The sequence below is a fragment of the Schistocerca nitens genome, chromosome 11, assembly GCF_023898315.1.
Source record: "Schistocerca nitens isolate TAMUIC-IGC-003100 chromosome 11, iqSchNite1.1, whole genome shotgun sequence".
NCBI classification, from domain to species: Eukaryota; Metazoa; Arthropoda; class Insecta; order Orthoptera; family Acrididae; genus Schistocerca; species Schistocerca nitens.
Window position 1 is genome coordinate 127,969,928 of NC_064624.1, and position 17,800 is coordinate 127,987,727.

The following is a 17,800-nucleotide window of genomic DNA, read 5'->3' on the forward strand; positions in this document are numbered from 1 at the left end:
CTCTCCATTGAGAATGACATGCTGTGTTCTGTTATCTAGGAACTCTTCAATCCAATCACACAATTGGTCTGATAGTCCATATGCTCTTACTTTGTTCATTAAACGACTGTGGGGAACTGTATCAAATGCCTTCCGGAAGTCAAGAAACACGGCATCTACCTGGGAACCCGTGTCTATGGCCCTCTGAGTCTCGTGGATGAATAGCGCGACTTTTGTGTTTAGTCTTGCATTGCACATGTTGGGAAGATTCTGCTATTACAAAGAAACAGTGATCAAATAAGAATGACCTTAGGGTTTTCTAAAAAGTGAGAATCATGAAATAATTTTTGTCTTATGTTGTAGACTATTGTAAATTTGTATGACACTATTTGCAAAGAAATTTTTGTAAGCTGATGTCTTCTGACTGTGTGTGGAACTTTCCTTTCTGCCTTATGAGATGAGATGTTCATGGGTCTTGAAGTTACTGCCGATGTATTCTACAGGCAGAACAACATGGCTAGCTTACAGACAAGGGAGGAAATGTATGTTTTAATAGAGCAGACATAGGAATTTTATGCCCTTCCATATTGTAAACAGAATTGCAATACGTTAACCAGACACTGAGTGCACTACAATCACAGATACCATGTTCAGACACACGCACTGCGCGCACAAGCTGCATCGTTTCTGAACATTCAGCAGCATGTTGAACTTGGTATGCTCAACATTGGCATTCAAATGCACCGTCCCTGTGCTGACAGCCGTAAGCTTGTGTTCGGCTCTCAGAAGTCTAGGTAAGTGTACCTCTGGGAATCTTTTCACCTCTGGAGAACAGTAAATTCTTCAGTGGAACTGCAAATACTCCATGTTACAAATTAATAAGAACAACATGACTATCTTACAGACAAGGGAGGGGTGTTAAAACCTCTGCAATTGTCATTGTTGTCGTATTTGCATATCAAACCTTGCATTACTGAAGCAAGAAAAGGAAAAAAGTCTGCATATCACATGTTTGAATAAATATTAAATGTAGTTAAAAATGAACTGTCAGATTGGCTACAACCAGAAAAATTTCAGAACAAAACAGATGCAGTCACTGATGTTTAAGTGTTTCTTGTGATTTTAAATTTGAGGAAATCTGACGTAAAAGAGATCGAGCTGTTGTCGATCCTGATCTGGACAGAAATAAACTTCTGCTTCAGCACAGAAATGAAAAACATCTCAGTCGAGTAATAAAGAATAGATCACATTTAAAACACTTCAAGAATTTCTCAGAAAATCATACTTTGAAGTTTTCAACCAGTTGATTGTGTCACCCAAGTACACATTAGCAATGATTCTGTAATATTTTAAACTGTTGGAAAAATTTACTTTTATACAATTTAATTGTGTTGATAAAATTGTAAAATTTTTTAAAAATGATTTTGATGAAAAAAGGCTCCTAAATGATAGTGATGTAGTTTTTCCAACTTTTGAAGAGGCAAAATGAGCAGGAAAAGAATTTGATAGAAGTAGCGAAGTCCTTAAAAAATATGAATGAACAAGAGGAATAATCATAGGCTTTGTACACTTTGTTGACTTGCTTATTACAGTCCCTGGACCATCATGTCCTAATGAATATGGTTATTCTTTCTCACATCCATTCACGTCTTATTTAAGTTCAACTATGTTGCAATATCAACTGTGTCATATAATTGTGCATATTTGTTGCAATATTAACAATAAACTGGATTTAGATGAGTTTTTAACTAAGTTTATTTCGTGCACACAAAGCACAGCACAGTTCTTTGTATTGTGCAAGTGACTTTTTGTACTCGACAGCATTTAAGAAAGTCAATAATATTTAACGAATCATTTTGAATTATATTTACAAGCAGGAGACTTCTCAAAAAACTTAAACCACCGGGCCTGATATGTTGTGCTTGAATGTGGCTGTAAAGAGACCTTTCTTCATAAGTTTTGGAGATTTTACCGTTCTAGTGCTGTCTTCCCATTTGCACAGAAAAAGATCCTTCAGTGTTGGTCACTTCCACATCTTGTTGTTGGACATTCAATTAAAGCACTGTGGTCTTCTGGTTGGTAATGACTTGAAAACTCTTGAATAAATTGCATTTTACAAACAGCACTCTAGTTTTCTACATCTACATCTACATTTTGCAAATGAATGTATTGTATGGGTTACTTGTGCCCACAGCAATATTACATTTGAAGGTTATAAGTGTCGTTCAGGACCGGTTGAGCCCAAATCAATTGACAAAAACATTGGGCCCAAGTAGCCCACTTCTGCACTTTGTGTTGGAAAGCTTTTGAAAGAACATGTTTATATGATTTGCATTTTAAAAACATTAAACTTATTATATATAAAGTTGTAAAAGGTTGAAACTTAAAAAATCATTTCCCATCGGTCTGTATCCTTTGGTGGTGCCGGTGTAGATGAAAGTTGACGAGTTGTTTGTGACAAACAAGCCAAATCGAAGCCTCTGGGGACCAGTATATGAACTAATAAATCTGTCTGTACTAAAGACACTGTGTCTGCCTACGGAAAATCGTAATTCTAACACTCACAACAGTTCTCCCTGAAAACAGACTGCAACTTTTATCCTTTTTGGGCTGAAGATAATACTGAGGGCTCAAATAACCCTAGCCTACAGTCCATTTGTTTAGGTCACACCTTACAACTATGCTGCATATCACTTCCACTTGTCCAATTTCCTTGAAATTCTGCATAAGTACATATGTAGTCTCAATGACAATACTGCTATCTGATGTAATGACCCTGCAGACCATCTTGGCTGCTACATGGCCCCCTCCCGCCCTACTCCAGCCCCTCCATTTGTGCCACCCAGGGCACATGGATTCAGTTATGAAGTCAGTTTTGTGGTTCATATTAGTTGTATAGCTTATGATAAATTGGAAATTTAATTGATATATACAATAGTGTGCCCCATACATCCATATTTTTATCACAAATTATTTTTGCAACTTACTACATTCAGCATGTAAATTAAGAAAAAATTATAAACATAGGCTTTTGTGGCCATGGTCACATTCAATAAAAATTTTCTGGGTTTGTGAGCAAATTGTCAATTTTATATATATATATATATATATATTTTTTTTTTTTTTTTTTTTTTGCATTTACATATGTCTGCCTGTGTCTTTATATGTGCGGATGGATGTGTGTGTGTGTGTGTGTGTGTGTGTGTGTGTGTGTGTGTGTGTGTGTGTGTGCGCGCGCGCGCGAGTGTATACCTGTCCTTTTTTCCCCCTAAGGTAAGTCTTTCCACTCCCGGGATTGGAATGACTCCTTACCCTCTCCCTTAAAACCCACATCCTTTCGTCTTTCCCTTTCCTTCCCTCTTTCCTGATGAAGCAACCATTGGTTGCGAAAGCTAGAATTTTGTGTGTATGATTGTGTTTGTTTGTGTGTCTGTTGACCTGCCAGCACTTTCGTATGGTAAGTCACATCATCTTTGTTTTTATATTCCACGTGGAATGTTTCCCTCTGATATATATATATATATATATATATATATATATATGTGTGTGTGTGTGTGTGTGTGTGTGTGTGTGTGTGTGTGTGTGTGTGTGTGCGAGTGTATACCTGTCCTTTTTTCCCCCTAAGGTAAGTCTTTCTGCTCCCGGGATTGGAATGACTCCTTACCCTCTCCCTTAAAACCCACGTCCTTTCATCTTCCCTCTCCTTCCCTCTTTCCTGATGAAGCAACCGTGGGTTGCAAAAGCTTGAATTTTGTGTGTGTGTTTGTGTTTGTTTGTGTGTGTATCTATCAACATACCAATGCTTTCGTTTGGTAAGTTACATCATCTTTGTTTTTAGGTATATTTTTCCCACATGGAATGTTTCCCTCTATTATATACATATCTGACATTTCGGTCCCTTTTGCAAGCAACCTTCTTCAGGGTGTTCTTGCTAATGTGGACACAAACCCAATAAAAAATTTAAATTCTTTGTACCATAATAAACATTGAGAAATACCGATGTAAAATTAGACTGTGACTGAGGAAATAAATTACATATACAAAATACATGTATCACATTGTGTATTAGTTTTGTTTATCATGTTGTGCAATACTATTTGACATTTTCAATTACATTACAAGCTGAAATATGAAATGTGCAACCATTACCAGATTTTCTAACACTGTCTCTGCAATTTTTCAGGTTCATCCCGCAGGGCCAGGACCTGCCTACTACTGACAAATGTGCTGCCATAATTGCCAGAAATGACGATATCCCGCTTGGTGATAGTAATCACAGTGGCAGCAGTAAGGAATGTGATAAGAACAAAAGCGACAGACTCCTACTGTCAGGACAGGTGGTGTACTCAGAGATGCAGGATAAAGTAGGTACCCATAAAGACACCTATTCTGTCACAAACAGCACGTCGAGTGACAGATTCCGCGAGGCCACCTCCGATGCCGATTGTAATCGCTACCGGACAAGTGCCGACTGCGAGAGTGTCTCCCCGTCAGGGAACAAGCGTGTCGTCGAGCTGCCGTCACTGCCGCCTGTCGAACGGGACGTCTACACGTGCGACGTCTGTCGGGAAGCGTTTACTGACAAGGGAGCTCTGAGAACCCACTTGCAGCAGCACGTGCTGATATGTGACGTCTGCCACAAGGCTTTCCGTGGCACCGACGGCCTCGAGGTGCACTACCGGACGCACACGGCCGAGAGGCCCTTCCCCTGCGAGGCCTGCGGCAAGGCGTTCTCGCGCAGCGATAAGCTGAGGCTGCATTCGTTGCAGCACACGGGCCGGCGGTCCTACCGCTGCGATACCTGCGGCGAGACGTTCTCGCGCAGCGACAACCTCAGGCAGCACACACTGCGGCACACGGGTGAATGCCCCTACAGCTGCAGTGACTGCGGTAAGAAGTTCTCGCGCAGCAATAACCTCAGGCAGCACCGTCTGCAACACACGGGCGAGCGGCCCCACGAGTGCGGCGTCTGCCACAAGCGGTTCGCCAACGGCAGCAACCTGGCGCAGCACTCGCGCGTCCACACGGGCGAGCGGCCCTACCGCTGCGACACCTGCGGCAGATCGTTCGCGCGAAGCAGAAACCTGAAAGTGCACCGTCGCCCGCACACGGGCGAGTGGCTCTACGCCTGCGACGACTGCGGCAAGGCGTTCGTTTACGGCAGTGGCGTGCGAGAGCCCAGGCACGTCCGAACACAGGTGGAGTCCTGAGACTGTGCCCTCTTCTGGAAACATTTTGCACAGACGACCAGTCTGAACTGGCACTCGTGGCTCCACGGCTTCGGAAAGCCGAGAGGTTCTGCTGACAGTGCAAAAATGGGTGCTTATGAACTTGCCGTACATCTTACGACGATTTCACACCGTCACACCCTTATTCTAATTAATATTGTTGTAACAGGGATTCCATAATACAATCAGATCATTACAAGTTAATCATTTGCAAATGCTTCAGGTAGAATAGAAATCTTACGTACAAATTAAAAATTTTTTAGAACATAATGTGTCACATTGTAATCGAAAGTATTGAACTTTGTATTTTCAGCTGTGTAGGAATATAGATGGTCTCATCTGCTTGCTGCTAAAAACAGGTGTCACGAGTACTTCCTGTTTGGAGCACAATGACCGTTCCACAGACCACCAGAGCCAGTAGACAGAAAACTTCGACGTCACTTGAACCTGTGTTGCGTGTACACTGTGCTGTGAGATATTTATCAATAGAGGGTATTTGTACCAGTAATTTACTTTTGCCTGCATCACATAGGAAGTAAATAGTGACTGTAAACAAAATACAGCAAGTTATTCTGATTGTAGATTTGATACAGAACGTGATTATGAGAACCACCCAATTATAAGGAAATGTAAAATTCATAAGGGGAAGTGGAAGAAATGGGTTGCAAAAAAAGAAGAGAAATTCGGGACACTGTTATGGTTTACCGAAATCTGGTAATACCTTCTGTTCTAAGTAATTTGTTAACAGTAAGAAACGTTATCCAAAGGAATGTGTTCTAAAAATACCCACAAGTCAAGGAGACATCCATGAATGATTTTGGGCATTAGGTAGCAAGAATGCAGAAGGTGCACTAAAGTTTAACTGACAAGGGGAGACCATGAATGTTCAGAATGCAGATTTACTTCAAACTTCGTACACTTGTAGCACTCCATTAGGACAACAGTAGCATGTACTTCTGAAGCGTTATTGAGAAAATCGCACGATAATTACAGTCATCAGATATACAGGGTGTTACAAAAAGGTACGGCCAAACTTTCAGGAAACATTCTTCACACACAAATAAAGAAAAGATGTTATGTGGACATGTGTCTGGAAATGCTTAATTTCCATGTTAGAGCTCATTTTAGTTTCTTCCACCTACGCTCAATGGAGCACGTTATCATGATTTCAAACGGGATAATCTACCTGTGCTGCTAGAACATGTGCCTTTACAAGTACGACACAACATGTGGTTCATGCACGATGGAGCTCCTGCACATTTCAGTCGAAGTGTTCGTACGCTTCTCAACAACAGATTCGGTGACCGACGGATTGGTAGAGGTGGACAAATTCCGTGGCCTCCACGCTCTCCTGACCTCAACCCTCTTGACTTTCATTTATGGGGGCATTTGAAAGCTCTTGTCTACGCAACCCCGGTACCATATGTAGAGACTCTTCGTGCTCGTATTGTGGACGGCTGTGATACAATACGCCATTCTCCAGGGCTGCATCAGGGATTCCATGCGACGGAGGGTGGATGCGTGTATCCTCGCTAACAGAGGACATTTTGAACATTTCCTGTAACAAAGTGTTTGAAGTCATGCTGGTGCGTTCTGCTGCTGTGTGTTTCCATTCCATGATTAATGTGATTTGAAGAGAAGTAATAAAATGAGCTCTAACATGGAAAGTAAGCGTTTCCGGACACATGTCCACATAACATATTTTCTTTCTTTGTGTTTGAGGAATGTTTCCTGAAAGTTTGGCCGTACCTTTTGTAACACCCTGTATAACTGTGCATTGCCATTTTTACCATGAAGTGGCAGCAGCTGAGTGTTTAGTGTTCAAGCCCCGTAATTGCAGGATCAAGTCTCATTCGTCAGTCTTCTTTTTTATTATTATTTATATTATAATTGATATAACAGGAAAAATACGTGTAATCAGATGAACTTTTATTAAATTTACAAAGTTATTTGGCAGCCTACAAATTTTAATTGTCACAAATAATATAATATTCCTTAACTATCAACTAGTAAACGACCAAACACATAAAGTGATACTGAAAATGTATACTTGTCCGTTAGTTGAGAAATCCCTTATGCCTGGAAGGAGCCCGAAACTACTTGTTACTTGCAGGTTTTGACTGGCACAGACGGCTTTCAAAGAACGAGGGGAGGACCAGGCTCAAAGCGGGATAGAATGAGAATCATTCGACGGTTAACTCACATAGCGGTGAGACCTTGCTTATGTAGCAGGAAGGAATAACGTATGTGCAAATGTTTCACAAAGTATAAAACTTTACATTGTGACTAGAAAAATGGAAGTGACACCCGGTTTGTTGAGAACTGCAGATGAGAAATGTCACGAATATTCAGTGCATAGTGCAGTTGTGAAACATCAGTTGAAAGATGTGTTCATATATTGTGATAGTCTTCTTCAAGAAGCGGACATAATTAATTGATACAGAAGCATCAGCAACAATTTCTGCCGATTCAATGGTGATTGGAGAAGAACTGTATCGGGCTACCATGGAAATGTTAGGAGAAAAAATACTCATCATTGACAAGGACCTTATTCATTTTGATGAAGTAAATCAATTCTGTGAAGTCGAAGAAAATTCGTCCGACACGGAAGATTATGAGCCAGCGGAAAAGGCGTCAAAAGGCGATTATGTTCTGTTCGAGACCAAAATAAAAGTTGTTAAACTGGCGAAAGGACACCCCAAATGGAGTCTCCGAACTCTCCAGATAAAGGGGGCTAGAAGTTTGACAAGAAAAGACAAATGGAAGAGATGGGAAGAAAACATAAAACCTGGAGGATCAACGATCGATAAATATTCGATAATTGATTCGTGGATCTATGACTGTTTCGTGGAGTCTTGCCAAAATTATCAGCAAGTAAGTGTTTATTTTTATCACTCTACATCTAATTTTCTATATCTTCAACAACCTCATTCGCAGAAATAATTATATTAATAAAATGAAACTTTGATTTTACTTTTCAGGTAACAACCAGAAACTTACAGCAGTGGGCTTTGGCTGCTGAAGGCCAATTCCAGTCGGAGGACTTCGTCATCAAAGTGTCACTTTCATGGATAAAAAAATTCAAACTATGGCACAGAATTTGGCAGAGTTTGAGGGAATGTATGTCTGAAGAAGATATGCTGGGCAATCATCCCGAATTTTAAAAAAAATTGTTATAAATACAGACCAAATAGGTTGCCGGTACCAGTCCATACAACAGAACTCTCGCCGAAAGAAAATCGAAGACCGTGTTTGTCAGAAGGCACTATATGAGTAAGGTGACGCACTCGGACACGGCACAATTTGCTATAACATTGTGTGGCTAATTATTTTCACACGTGTTTGTTTGTTTGCAAGAAGCCATGGGGAAGTCTGAACCAAATGTTCAGAACACCATTGACAAATTAATGAAAGATCTTCCAAATGTGGTCATAAAGAGTTTGAAATCCAGGAAACTTACCAGGCAATTATATTACTCATTTTTATCTAGTGTCACGCTTCCCTATGTGAAGAAAGGAAAATTCTTATTAATAATAGATTCTTGGGGGCGTCAAACAAATCCTGGTTTGTACGAAGAAATTTTCATCGATGACGAAGGACTTGGAACATGTACGATTAAAGTTGTACCTCCGAAATGCACGCCAGTTTGTCAACCTTGCGATGTTCAATTCTTATGGCAAGTCAAAAATTTCATTAAGCGTCTTCAAAATTGTTCTTATTTAATTGAAAGAGAACAAGAAATTGCTTCTCGTGAAGACAGTATTGAAATACACTTGATACTGCATGATCAGTTATCAGTGCCAATATTTAAGGAAATGCTATGTTATGCATGGTTTGCATCCAAATTATTAGCTGAAAGAGAGGTTTTTGAAAACGTTAACAAGGTTTGTTTTTCCATGGAAAACCTCAAAAGATCTTGTGTGTGCGGAAACATAGCATTTATTCAATGCAGCTGGTTGTGCCATTTAACTTAATGTTTTCCATTTTTTTACGAAAAATACCATCCTGCAACTTGTAATGTCGAAAGCGACGATTAATTGTACATCTTTCGAAAGCCGTCTGTGCCGGTCAAAACTTGCAGGTAACAAGTAGTTTCGGGCTCCTTCCAGGTATAAGGGATTTCTCAAATTACGGACAAGTATACATTTTCAGTATCACCTTATGCGTTTGGTCATTTACTAGTCGATAGTTATGAATATTATATTATTTGTCATGATTAAAATTTGTAGACTGCCAAATAACATTGTAAATCTAATAAAAGTTCATCCGATTACATGTATTTTTCCCATTATATCAATTGTAATATAAATAGTAAAGAATATGACTGTGTTGGGAAAAAAACAAAAAAAAAAAAACTGATGAACGGGACTCGATCCAGCGACTACGGGGCTTGAATGCTAACCACTTGGCTGCCACCGCTTCGTGGTAAAAATGACAACGAACAGGTATTATTTGACGACTGAAATTATCTTGCAATTTTTTCAATAATGCTTGAAAAGTACGTGCTACTGGTTACACATTTTGTTGTCCTAATGGAGTACTACGAGTTTATGAAGTTTGAAGTAAATCCGCGATCCAAACATCGTGGCCTCCCCTTGTGAAAAGAAAGCATCATCTACAACAAGGGTCTTCAAACCTAACCTTTTTGCTCAGGAGTCAATACTGACTTCGTGGGACAGCATCCTCGGTCTTATATGTACTGATCCTACTATTAATTGTAGCTATAGTGCGGGTGCAATAAGTTGGCTGCTGACCCCCCAAATACTGATCATTAAGAGTCAGCACCATTTGTAACACTCTTTGTTTCAGATTGCCTGTTCAAGATTGCTGCCACCCTCCGTGAGCCCAAAATTGTGGCACTGCAATTGCCTGATGGAGTCCTGTTGTATTGTCTGTGTCAGCTGATGAGTAATTGATTACCAACAGCAGTTGTACTTATGCTGAAATACTGTATTAAATATGATTATAAATGTGTGCTAAATGTTTTGAATCTCATTTTCCTTCTAAGCATTGCCTTGTATTACAGCAGGCTTAATTTAATTTCGTATTCCTCGCTGGAAATAAGTACGGCATTTGAAGATAACCAGCTCTACAATGTGAATTTGCGAATCAGTTTTACTTCTATGTGTAAATTTATACCACGAGTCACACCTGCCTGTAATTTGTCGGTATTGAAAGACAAGCACCTCCTTGCTCCAAATAAGCCCCCTAATGCATTTGTAGAACTGCCCTGCTTTTCTGCACCTTTCATTTATTTCCATTGCGTTTCCCCCCCTCACTTTCAATCACGCTTCCCAGGTACTTGAAGTTCTCTACCACTTGTAGTTTCTCCCCTCCACTTTGTCCCCCATATTGGCATACGGAAGTGAGACATGGGTAATGCACAAAAGCGACAAAAGTAGAATACAGGCTAGTGAAATGAAGTTCCAGAGGAGCAGGTTGGGTGTAACAAGACGAGACAGATTGCGAAATGTGTATGTGAGGGAAAGACTAAAGGAGGAACCAGTACAGGACAGGATAGAAAAATCAAGACTGCAGTGGTATCGACACATGAAGAGAATGGATGAGGGAAGAATTCCAAAGAGGATGTTTGATCTGCAACTGGAGGGGAAGAGGCCCAGAGGAAGACCAAGAGATAGATGGGTGAAGGGAGTGAAGGAATGTGTGACGAGAAGAGGAGAGAACTGGACGAAGGTGGAAGAGGGGGAATGGTGGAAAGACAGAACACGATGGAGAGGCTTGTGTTCCCGACAGACCCAGCCAGTGGCTGGAAACTGTCCAAGATGATGATGATAAAAGACAAGCAATAAACCTTTGCTCCTCCGACACTCTCTACCCCGCAGTGGCCACGTTACTTACCTCCACCACCCCAAGATAAGCGGAAACTTTACTTTATCAAATTCACCGACATCAATTAAAATTAACCACATCTTAAAATATTACAGCCTTTGTAAGCATCTTTCTTTGCTACTGAGCAACGAAACTACACTCTTAAGAATATCTTGATGTCAGCTAATGGTTTTGGATTTGGCTGTTAGTTGCTAGGTGCATATTATTATAAAATATGGCTGAGATCCACAGGCTGCACAGACATTCACGTCAGGCCACACGCAGCCCCTCGAGTTGCAGTTCGATGACAACAGGTCTCGAACATTTAATGCACCTAGGTCTAGTCAGAATTGTAGTTCCAACTATATTTTCCATCTAAAATGCAATACGGCAGTGTAAATCTCTATTTTCGAAAATCTTGCAAGTTACTGAGAGTCATTTGAAAATGCTTTCACGTGGCTTGAACTTCAGTGTTGTTACAGTAGAAGAAAAAAGAATAGGAAACTACATGAGCCAAATAATACTTCTACGGGAGCAAAATAAAAATGTAAGTATGGTACAATTTTTTACTTGAACAATCAAACAATCTAATCTTACAAAACATATTTCCAGTTAGGGGATGCTCTTACTCTTAGTGCTACCGTAACTTTAGCCTGTAAGGAAAAATGCTAATGGATATCGACAACATTGAGACTGTGTGTCTATATACATACATCAAAAATGTCTTTACATGACCCTGTTTCCCAGAACTCCTGAAGATAAATGTTGACTGTGGATATTGTATCACAGACACAGCCCCTTTTACTCTTCAGAGATGTTACTAAACCTGCCCAAAGATGTAAACAACCTTGCATTAGCAGCACCTATTAGGCAGAGGGGGTCCAACAGCTGATCAGTTCCAGTCATTTCACCAGGAAGGAGGTACACGGTTCGTGTTGTCTGTAGTTCAGCCACGTTTAGACAGTCAATACTGCAGTTTGATCGTGTCCGTATTGTTACTTTGTGCTACGAAGAACTCTCAGCAAGGGAAGTGTCCGGGCATCTCGGAATGAACCAAAGCGATGTTGTTCAGACATGGAGGAGATACAGAGAGACAGGAACTGTCGATGACATGCCTCGCTCAGGCCGCCCGAGGGCTACTGCTGTAGTGGATGACCACTATCTACGGATTATGGCTCGGAGGAACCCTGGCAGCATCACCACCGTGTTGAATAATGCTTTTTGTGCACCCACAAGACATCATGTTATGACAACTGTGCACAATAGGCGTAACTTCACTCCCGACATCCATGGCGAGGCCCATCTTTGCAACCATGACACCATACAGTGCGCTACAGATGGGCCCAACAACGTGCCGAATTGACCGCTCAGGACTGGCATCACGTTCTCTTCACTGATGAGTGTCGCATATGCCTTCAACCAGACAATCAGTGGAGACATATTTGAAGGCAACCGGTCGGGCTGAATTCCTTAGACACACTGTCCAGTGAGTGCAGCAAGGTGGAGGTTCCCTGCCGTTTTGGGGTGGCATTATGTGGGGCCGACGTACGCCACTGGTGGTCATGAAAGGCGCTATAATGGCTGTACGATACGTGAACGCCATCCTCCATCTGATAGTGCTACCATATCGGCAGCATAGTGGCAAGGCATTCGTCTTCATGGACGACCATTCGCAACCCCATCGTGCAAAACTTGTGAATGACTTCCTTCAGGATAATGACATCGCTCGATTAGAGTGGCCAGCATGTTCTCCAGACATGAACCCTATTCAAGATGCCTTGGATAGATTGAAAAGGGCTGTTTATGGACGACATGATCCACCAACCACTCTGAGAGATCTACGCTGAATCGCCCTTGAGGAGTGGGACAATCTGGACCAACAGTGCCTTGGTGAACTTGCGGATAGTAAGCCACGCCGAATACATGCATGCATCAATGCCAGAAGACGTGCTACTGGGTATTAGAGGTACCAGTGTGCACAGCAATCTGGACCACCACTTCTGGAGGTCTCGCTGTGTTGCGGTACAACACGAGATGTGTGATTTTCGTGAGCAATAAAAAGGGCGGAAATAATGATTATGTTGATCTCTATTCCAATTTTCTGTACAGGTTCTGGAACTCTTGGAACCGAGGTGATGCAAAACTTTTTTTGATGTGTGTATTTCAGAGCTGCAGAAAGAAGCTAGAATCCTGTGAGGTGGTGGAAGGAGTGGACATCGTTGAAGAGTGGGCATCAGCTTTATCACCATACTACGTCACAAGACCCAAATAAAACATACTATTTGGAAAACAAAAATATGTTATTTTCTGTTACAATGAAAATACATTTGTATGCAGTAACATTTAATCCTTACCAAATAAAGAAATGAGGATGTACGTTCCAACACGGAAGACAGTAATTTAAAGCACTACAGCCGTATGGCAAATGTGCGCGAATAGTGCTTGTCTACATCACGTGCTATGCAAGCGCATGCCGAAGCACGTGGCTGGCATTTCACTCACTCATTATCGTGCAGCGCTCAGTCACAGAGCATGGGCTTGCCGTGCGGGTAAGAAAACATGGACTCTACTTATACAGCTTCATCACACCATAGCACTAATTGATCCGGCAGGCATCCAAATGCTTTTAGAGTTAAAATTTCTTTTTAGGTATCGATTTTCCATGTTCTGTATGGAGAAGATGTGCACTGTATACCTGTGTTTCTCCGAGTGTTACTAAAGTATGACAAAAATTAATTTGTTGATATTGAATCTCATTGTTTCAGTTGTAGAACTGTATATTTACGTGAAATAATAGCTGATGAATTAATGTTCTGTTTCAGTCAGCTGCTAAAATTAGACTGACATTCAGACATATTTTGAACAAAACAAAAAGATTTAGGTTGAGAGTGTGGCAACAGACTATAATTGTCAACTTTTGTTTATAATCAACTGAAAAACTTTAATCCAGCTACACCGAGAGCTTTCGTGATTTAATCAAGCAAGTGAACTAGTAGACTCGTTACACTTGATGATACGAACAGAAGGAAGCATAAGGTGTAGTGTTGAAAAGAGATGGTATTATCCCAATAGATTTCTATCTAGATAGTTATTCGAATCAGTAGGTTGCAACACTACATTAGTATGTCCAATATAGTTGGATCTACTTTGCGTCACATGAGTGTAGGGTAGTCGAAACAAGTAATGACCCATGACATCATATCAACTTGATTTTTTTTATACATGTAATTCATTTCTACATTTTATTGATTATTTATGGAGTAAAGAATTTAATTGTGTATAACATTTAATGAGTTTTAAGGAGATAGATATAAATATGTTTTGACATAGCAAATAACCTTGCTGCATTATGCATGATATGTTTTCTCTTTGTAAGAACAAAAACTTCCATGTTGCTCAAGTGTGCGCTCAAGTAGTCGTCTGAGTGCGTATCTTCTGTAAATTTCATGAATGGGCATTGAACTGTTAATTTACAACCCGGAGTTGATTTAAAAATTATTCTAGGGAACCACGGCCTGACTTTGGTGCAAACAAATCGCGCACGAATTCTCAAATATCGGCGCAGATTTTAAGATACGCGGCTGGATATCAGGCGTTATCGTTGCATGTGTGATTCAGTAACATTAACCACAATTTACAGACATTAGCTTGATGATACCTATAAAAGACCTATATGAGCGTCTTGATGCTTAAAGCAAGTGAGAAGCGATTTACTGTCGGGATATGACAAATATTAATTGTTGCATAGTCAGCTTGTTGATACGTTGCTTAGCAACTCATAAATGGACAGTGATAGAATTACTGAAACGATCTTTTGAGTATCAATGACCACTACACACGCATCAGAAACTAATTACTCTAACCGTAAATGACTTCTGGATTGGATGAGTTTTTTTATTTCAGCTAATAGGTATTAATAAACTTTTTTCGAGGTTGAAACTTAATCGATGGTGTCACGCGCATTCATTTTAGTAGAATGATAGATAGTACTAGCTATGCTACTATTTATAGTCTTAAAAGAAAAGAAAGCATATACCTATTTTGTTTTTCTTTTGAGAAATGTTCGTACTTCAGTCATCAGTGTTCTCAAACCATAGGCACGAATGATGCTCTCTCACAGCACTACAATATTGTGAACCACCACACACGTGTCCCCTTCTCACTACATTTCTGCATTGAAAACCCTGAGTTATAGCCATGGTACGAAGAAGGAAGAAAGAAAGAAGAGGAAAGATCAGTGAAAGAGACGGAGCAAAGAGAGAAGGGGAGGTCACAAGGTCCTTCAAACAAATTTATTCTCCATTAAATTATTGGTAAATTAAATAACGAATAACATATGATGCCAGTTATATTCCTTTGTTTAGTTTTTGTACAAAATTAGTGTTTGTTCCCTTGGCTCTGTTTTTATAAGTAACGTAATAATGGTTTGTCCAGAAATGTGCCTTTGCGACTCAGTGTCTTAAGCTCCAGACTACAAAACTTAGGCTTAGGGTTTCATCCCCAGTTGCTCCTATGATTTTCTCTGTTACTTGCCACTTCCGTCACCTCTAACAATGAGAATAATGCCAAGCCAAGTTGCACTATATTTTGGAATACATGTTGATATGTAGATCGCCCTCTAACTGGCTGCATCAGTTCAGAGGTGGGAGGAAGTCAATGGTGCAGCATGATGACTATTCACTAGTCTGCACTGCACTGCTGAAATTGTCTTTCAAGTTGTGCACAGCAATATTTGATTTGCAGTGTAACAAATGAAGCATAAAAATGCTTACAGGCGGATGACCTCAGTAGTTTGGGTTATGATGCACTAGGCAGCTACAGCATCTGCCACTCGTAGTGTAGTTGCTTGCGTTGCTGCCTCTGGGTCACGGGATCCCAGGTTTTATTCCTGACCCAGAGACTGGGTGTTTGTGTTGTCCTCATCATCATACGGGAATGTGGCAAGATTGGACAGTGAAAAGATTGGGAATCTGTAAGGGGCCTGATAACCATGCACTTGAGCACCCCACAAACCAAGTATCATCATCATCATCATCATCGATGTTAAGTAGCCAATTTAGTCAGCCAGCTGATGGTCAGTCGTGACCAATCAGCTGAGTGAGATGGATGTCTAATATGTTACCCGGGAATTTTTTCATCCGGAAGAAAACCCGGGAATTTTTTTGAATTCCGGGAATTTTTCATTGTTTTTATTCTTAGTTAAATTTTTATAATTTTGACTGGTAAGAACCAATACTTTGACAAAGGATATTACTTTATCCTGCTACTGCAGAATAATACTACAGCAATTAAACATGAACGAGAGAAAAAACTGAAATGAAACTTAAATTGCAAAGGAAATGCGCCATATACAGCAACTAAACACAGTGCTCATACAAGCGTCTGCCAACAGCAAAGACTATGCAATGCTTCGTAACAACAAACTGCCTCCGACGAGCATGACGTCACAACTGTTAACATTAGATTTCTTTTAGCAGTTAAGAGTGGGATCATGCACATGCACAGTTACGTAGTACCTTCTTCCACTTGTGGCTACAGAAACGTACCTGTTGGCTGTGTAAGCAGTGGCAGGAAAAAAAAAGCAGCTAGGTGCTACCGGGAAAAATTTTACTGGTGCGCCCAAGCTGCCAGATTGAGCAGCAGCCCTGGATCTGAGGAAAAAACCTTTACACAAAGCGCCCATCATCCAGCGCACGTTGGTCTATCGATTATTCGTATGACTCTGAAATGTGTCCCTGTCGGTTTTTGAACATTGTTGAACACATTCTAAGTTGATTTCTGAATGAATCATAAGTTGATTTGTGAATGCGTGCGTAGTGTACGTGATGACTCTTGTCAATGGAATCCTCGTCACATCTAGAAATAAACTGTCGTGCAGGCAAAAGGGGCTATACGAGCTGAGCAGAGTATAGCCGAACAAAAGAAAGCCAACCACGGTCTGATTATGTGGTTGATAGGGTTTGCGAATGATAAGCGTTGTTATGATTACCAGCGAAATCCATAGATTCAGACTACCAGACTGCGAATAAACGACTAACAGGAATAACAGGTAAGAAAGATTACGTATTATCTTCTGGGTGTATCCAAGAAAATGAAATTTTGACAGAAAATTTTTGGCCATATCGCTATATTAGCAAGGGCCAGTTTGTACAGTCTCTGGCTAGCAGCCGCTTTAAGGTCTATTCTGGAAGTAGCGTGGAAAACGCGTTGAACGAACACGTAATAACGCCTAACCCGAGAATAATCGCGGGGTAACTAAACTGGTGATTCTAGCAGACTTATTCAAGTTAACTGGAAAAAAGCTTTGACACTGGCAGGAATAGATACAGCATTAGTGATGACAACATTGTTTGTTAGAACGAGGAAGGAGAAGAAACGGTGACATCACTTAAATTATGGAAGAATATGACGATTCCAAGTTCATATAAAAATTTCGCACTACTACTTGTCGATCTCATGCTTGAGAAACTGGAGCGTATGAATGAAGTGTAAAACTATTTCGTAACGTAAAGCTTTTTGCTTGTAGTAGTCCTAATAGGCATTTGATATCGGTACTTTGTGAATTATATTCTGCCGTGTTATAAAAATGACCATTTCTGCCCGAAACAGTCTCGTTTGGTTGGCATGTGTTACAATTGCTGCAGCATTATAAAGGCCTATTTTGTTTTATCTCGCAGACAGTGACAAAATATAGGTAATCAGGTTGAGAAACCACACCAGTCTTGGGCCTATTTGTAATTACAGCTTTTTCAGTATTAGACAGC

General features: G+C 40.5%; 2 protein-coding genes across 5 annotated transcripts in view; both read left to right on the forward strand.

The window, feature by feature from the left end:
- Positions 1-10,172, forward strand: part of LOC126213352 (uncharacterized) — a 79,796-nt gene extending 69,624 nt beyond the window's left edge. For 2 of the 4 annotated variants that reach the window (XM_049941051.1, XM_049941050.1), the window contains 3 exons: positions 4,163-4,343; positions 5,521-5,921; positions 10,017-10,149. In XM_049941051.1, the coding sequence (XP_049797008.1) occupies positions 4,163-4,343; positions 5,521-5,628 (289 nt within the window). In that variant the 3' untranslated portion in view covers positions 5,629-5,921; positions 10,017-10,149. Of the gene's footprint in view, positions 1-4,162; positions 4,344-5,520; positions 5,922-10,016 lie in introns of all 4 variants that reach the window. The other 2 variants (XM_049941052.1, XM_049941053.1) reach the window with 2 other exon arrangements.
- LOC126213354 (uncharacterized) lies at positions 7,278-10,159 on the forward strand. Its single transcript, XM_049941054.1, has 2 exons — positions 7,278-8,081; positions 8,189-10,159. The coding sequence occupies exons 1-2, from the start codon at positions 7,680-7,682 to the stop codon at positions 8,369-8,371; spliced, it is 585 nt and encodes a 194-aa protein (XP_049797011.1). The 5' UTR covers positions 7,278-7,679; the 3' UTR covers positions 8,372-10,159.
- Positions 10,173-17,800: the final 7,628 nt, after the last annotated feature.

Coding starts and splice junctions, on each gene's coding strand:
- LOC126213354 (XM_049941054.1), top strand. CDS start 7,680: ATGGTGATTGGAGAAGAACTGTATCGGGCTACCATGGAAATGTTAGGA. Junction 8,082..8,188: donor CTTGCCAAAATTATCAGCAA/GTAAGTGTTTAT, acceptor TTTACTTTTCAG/GTAACAACCAGAAACTTACA.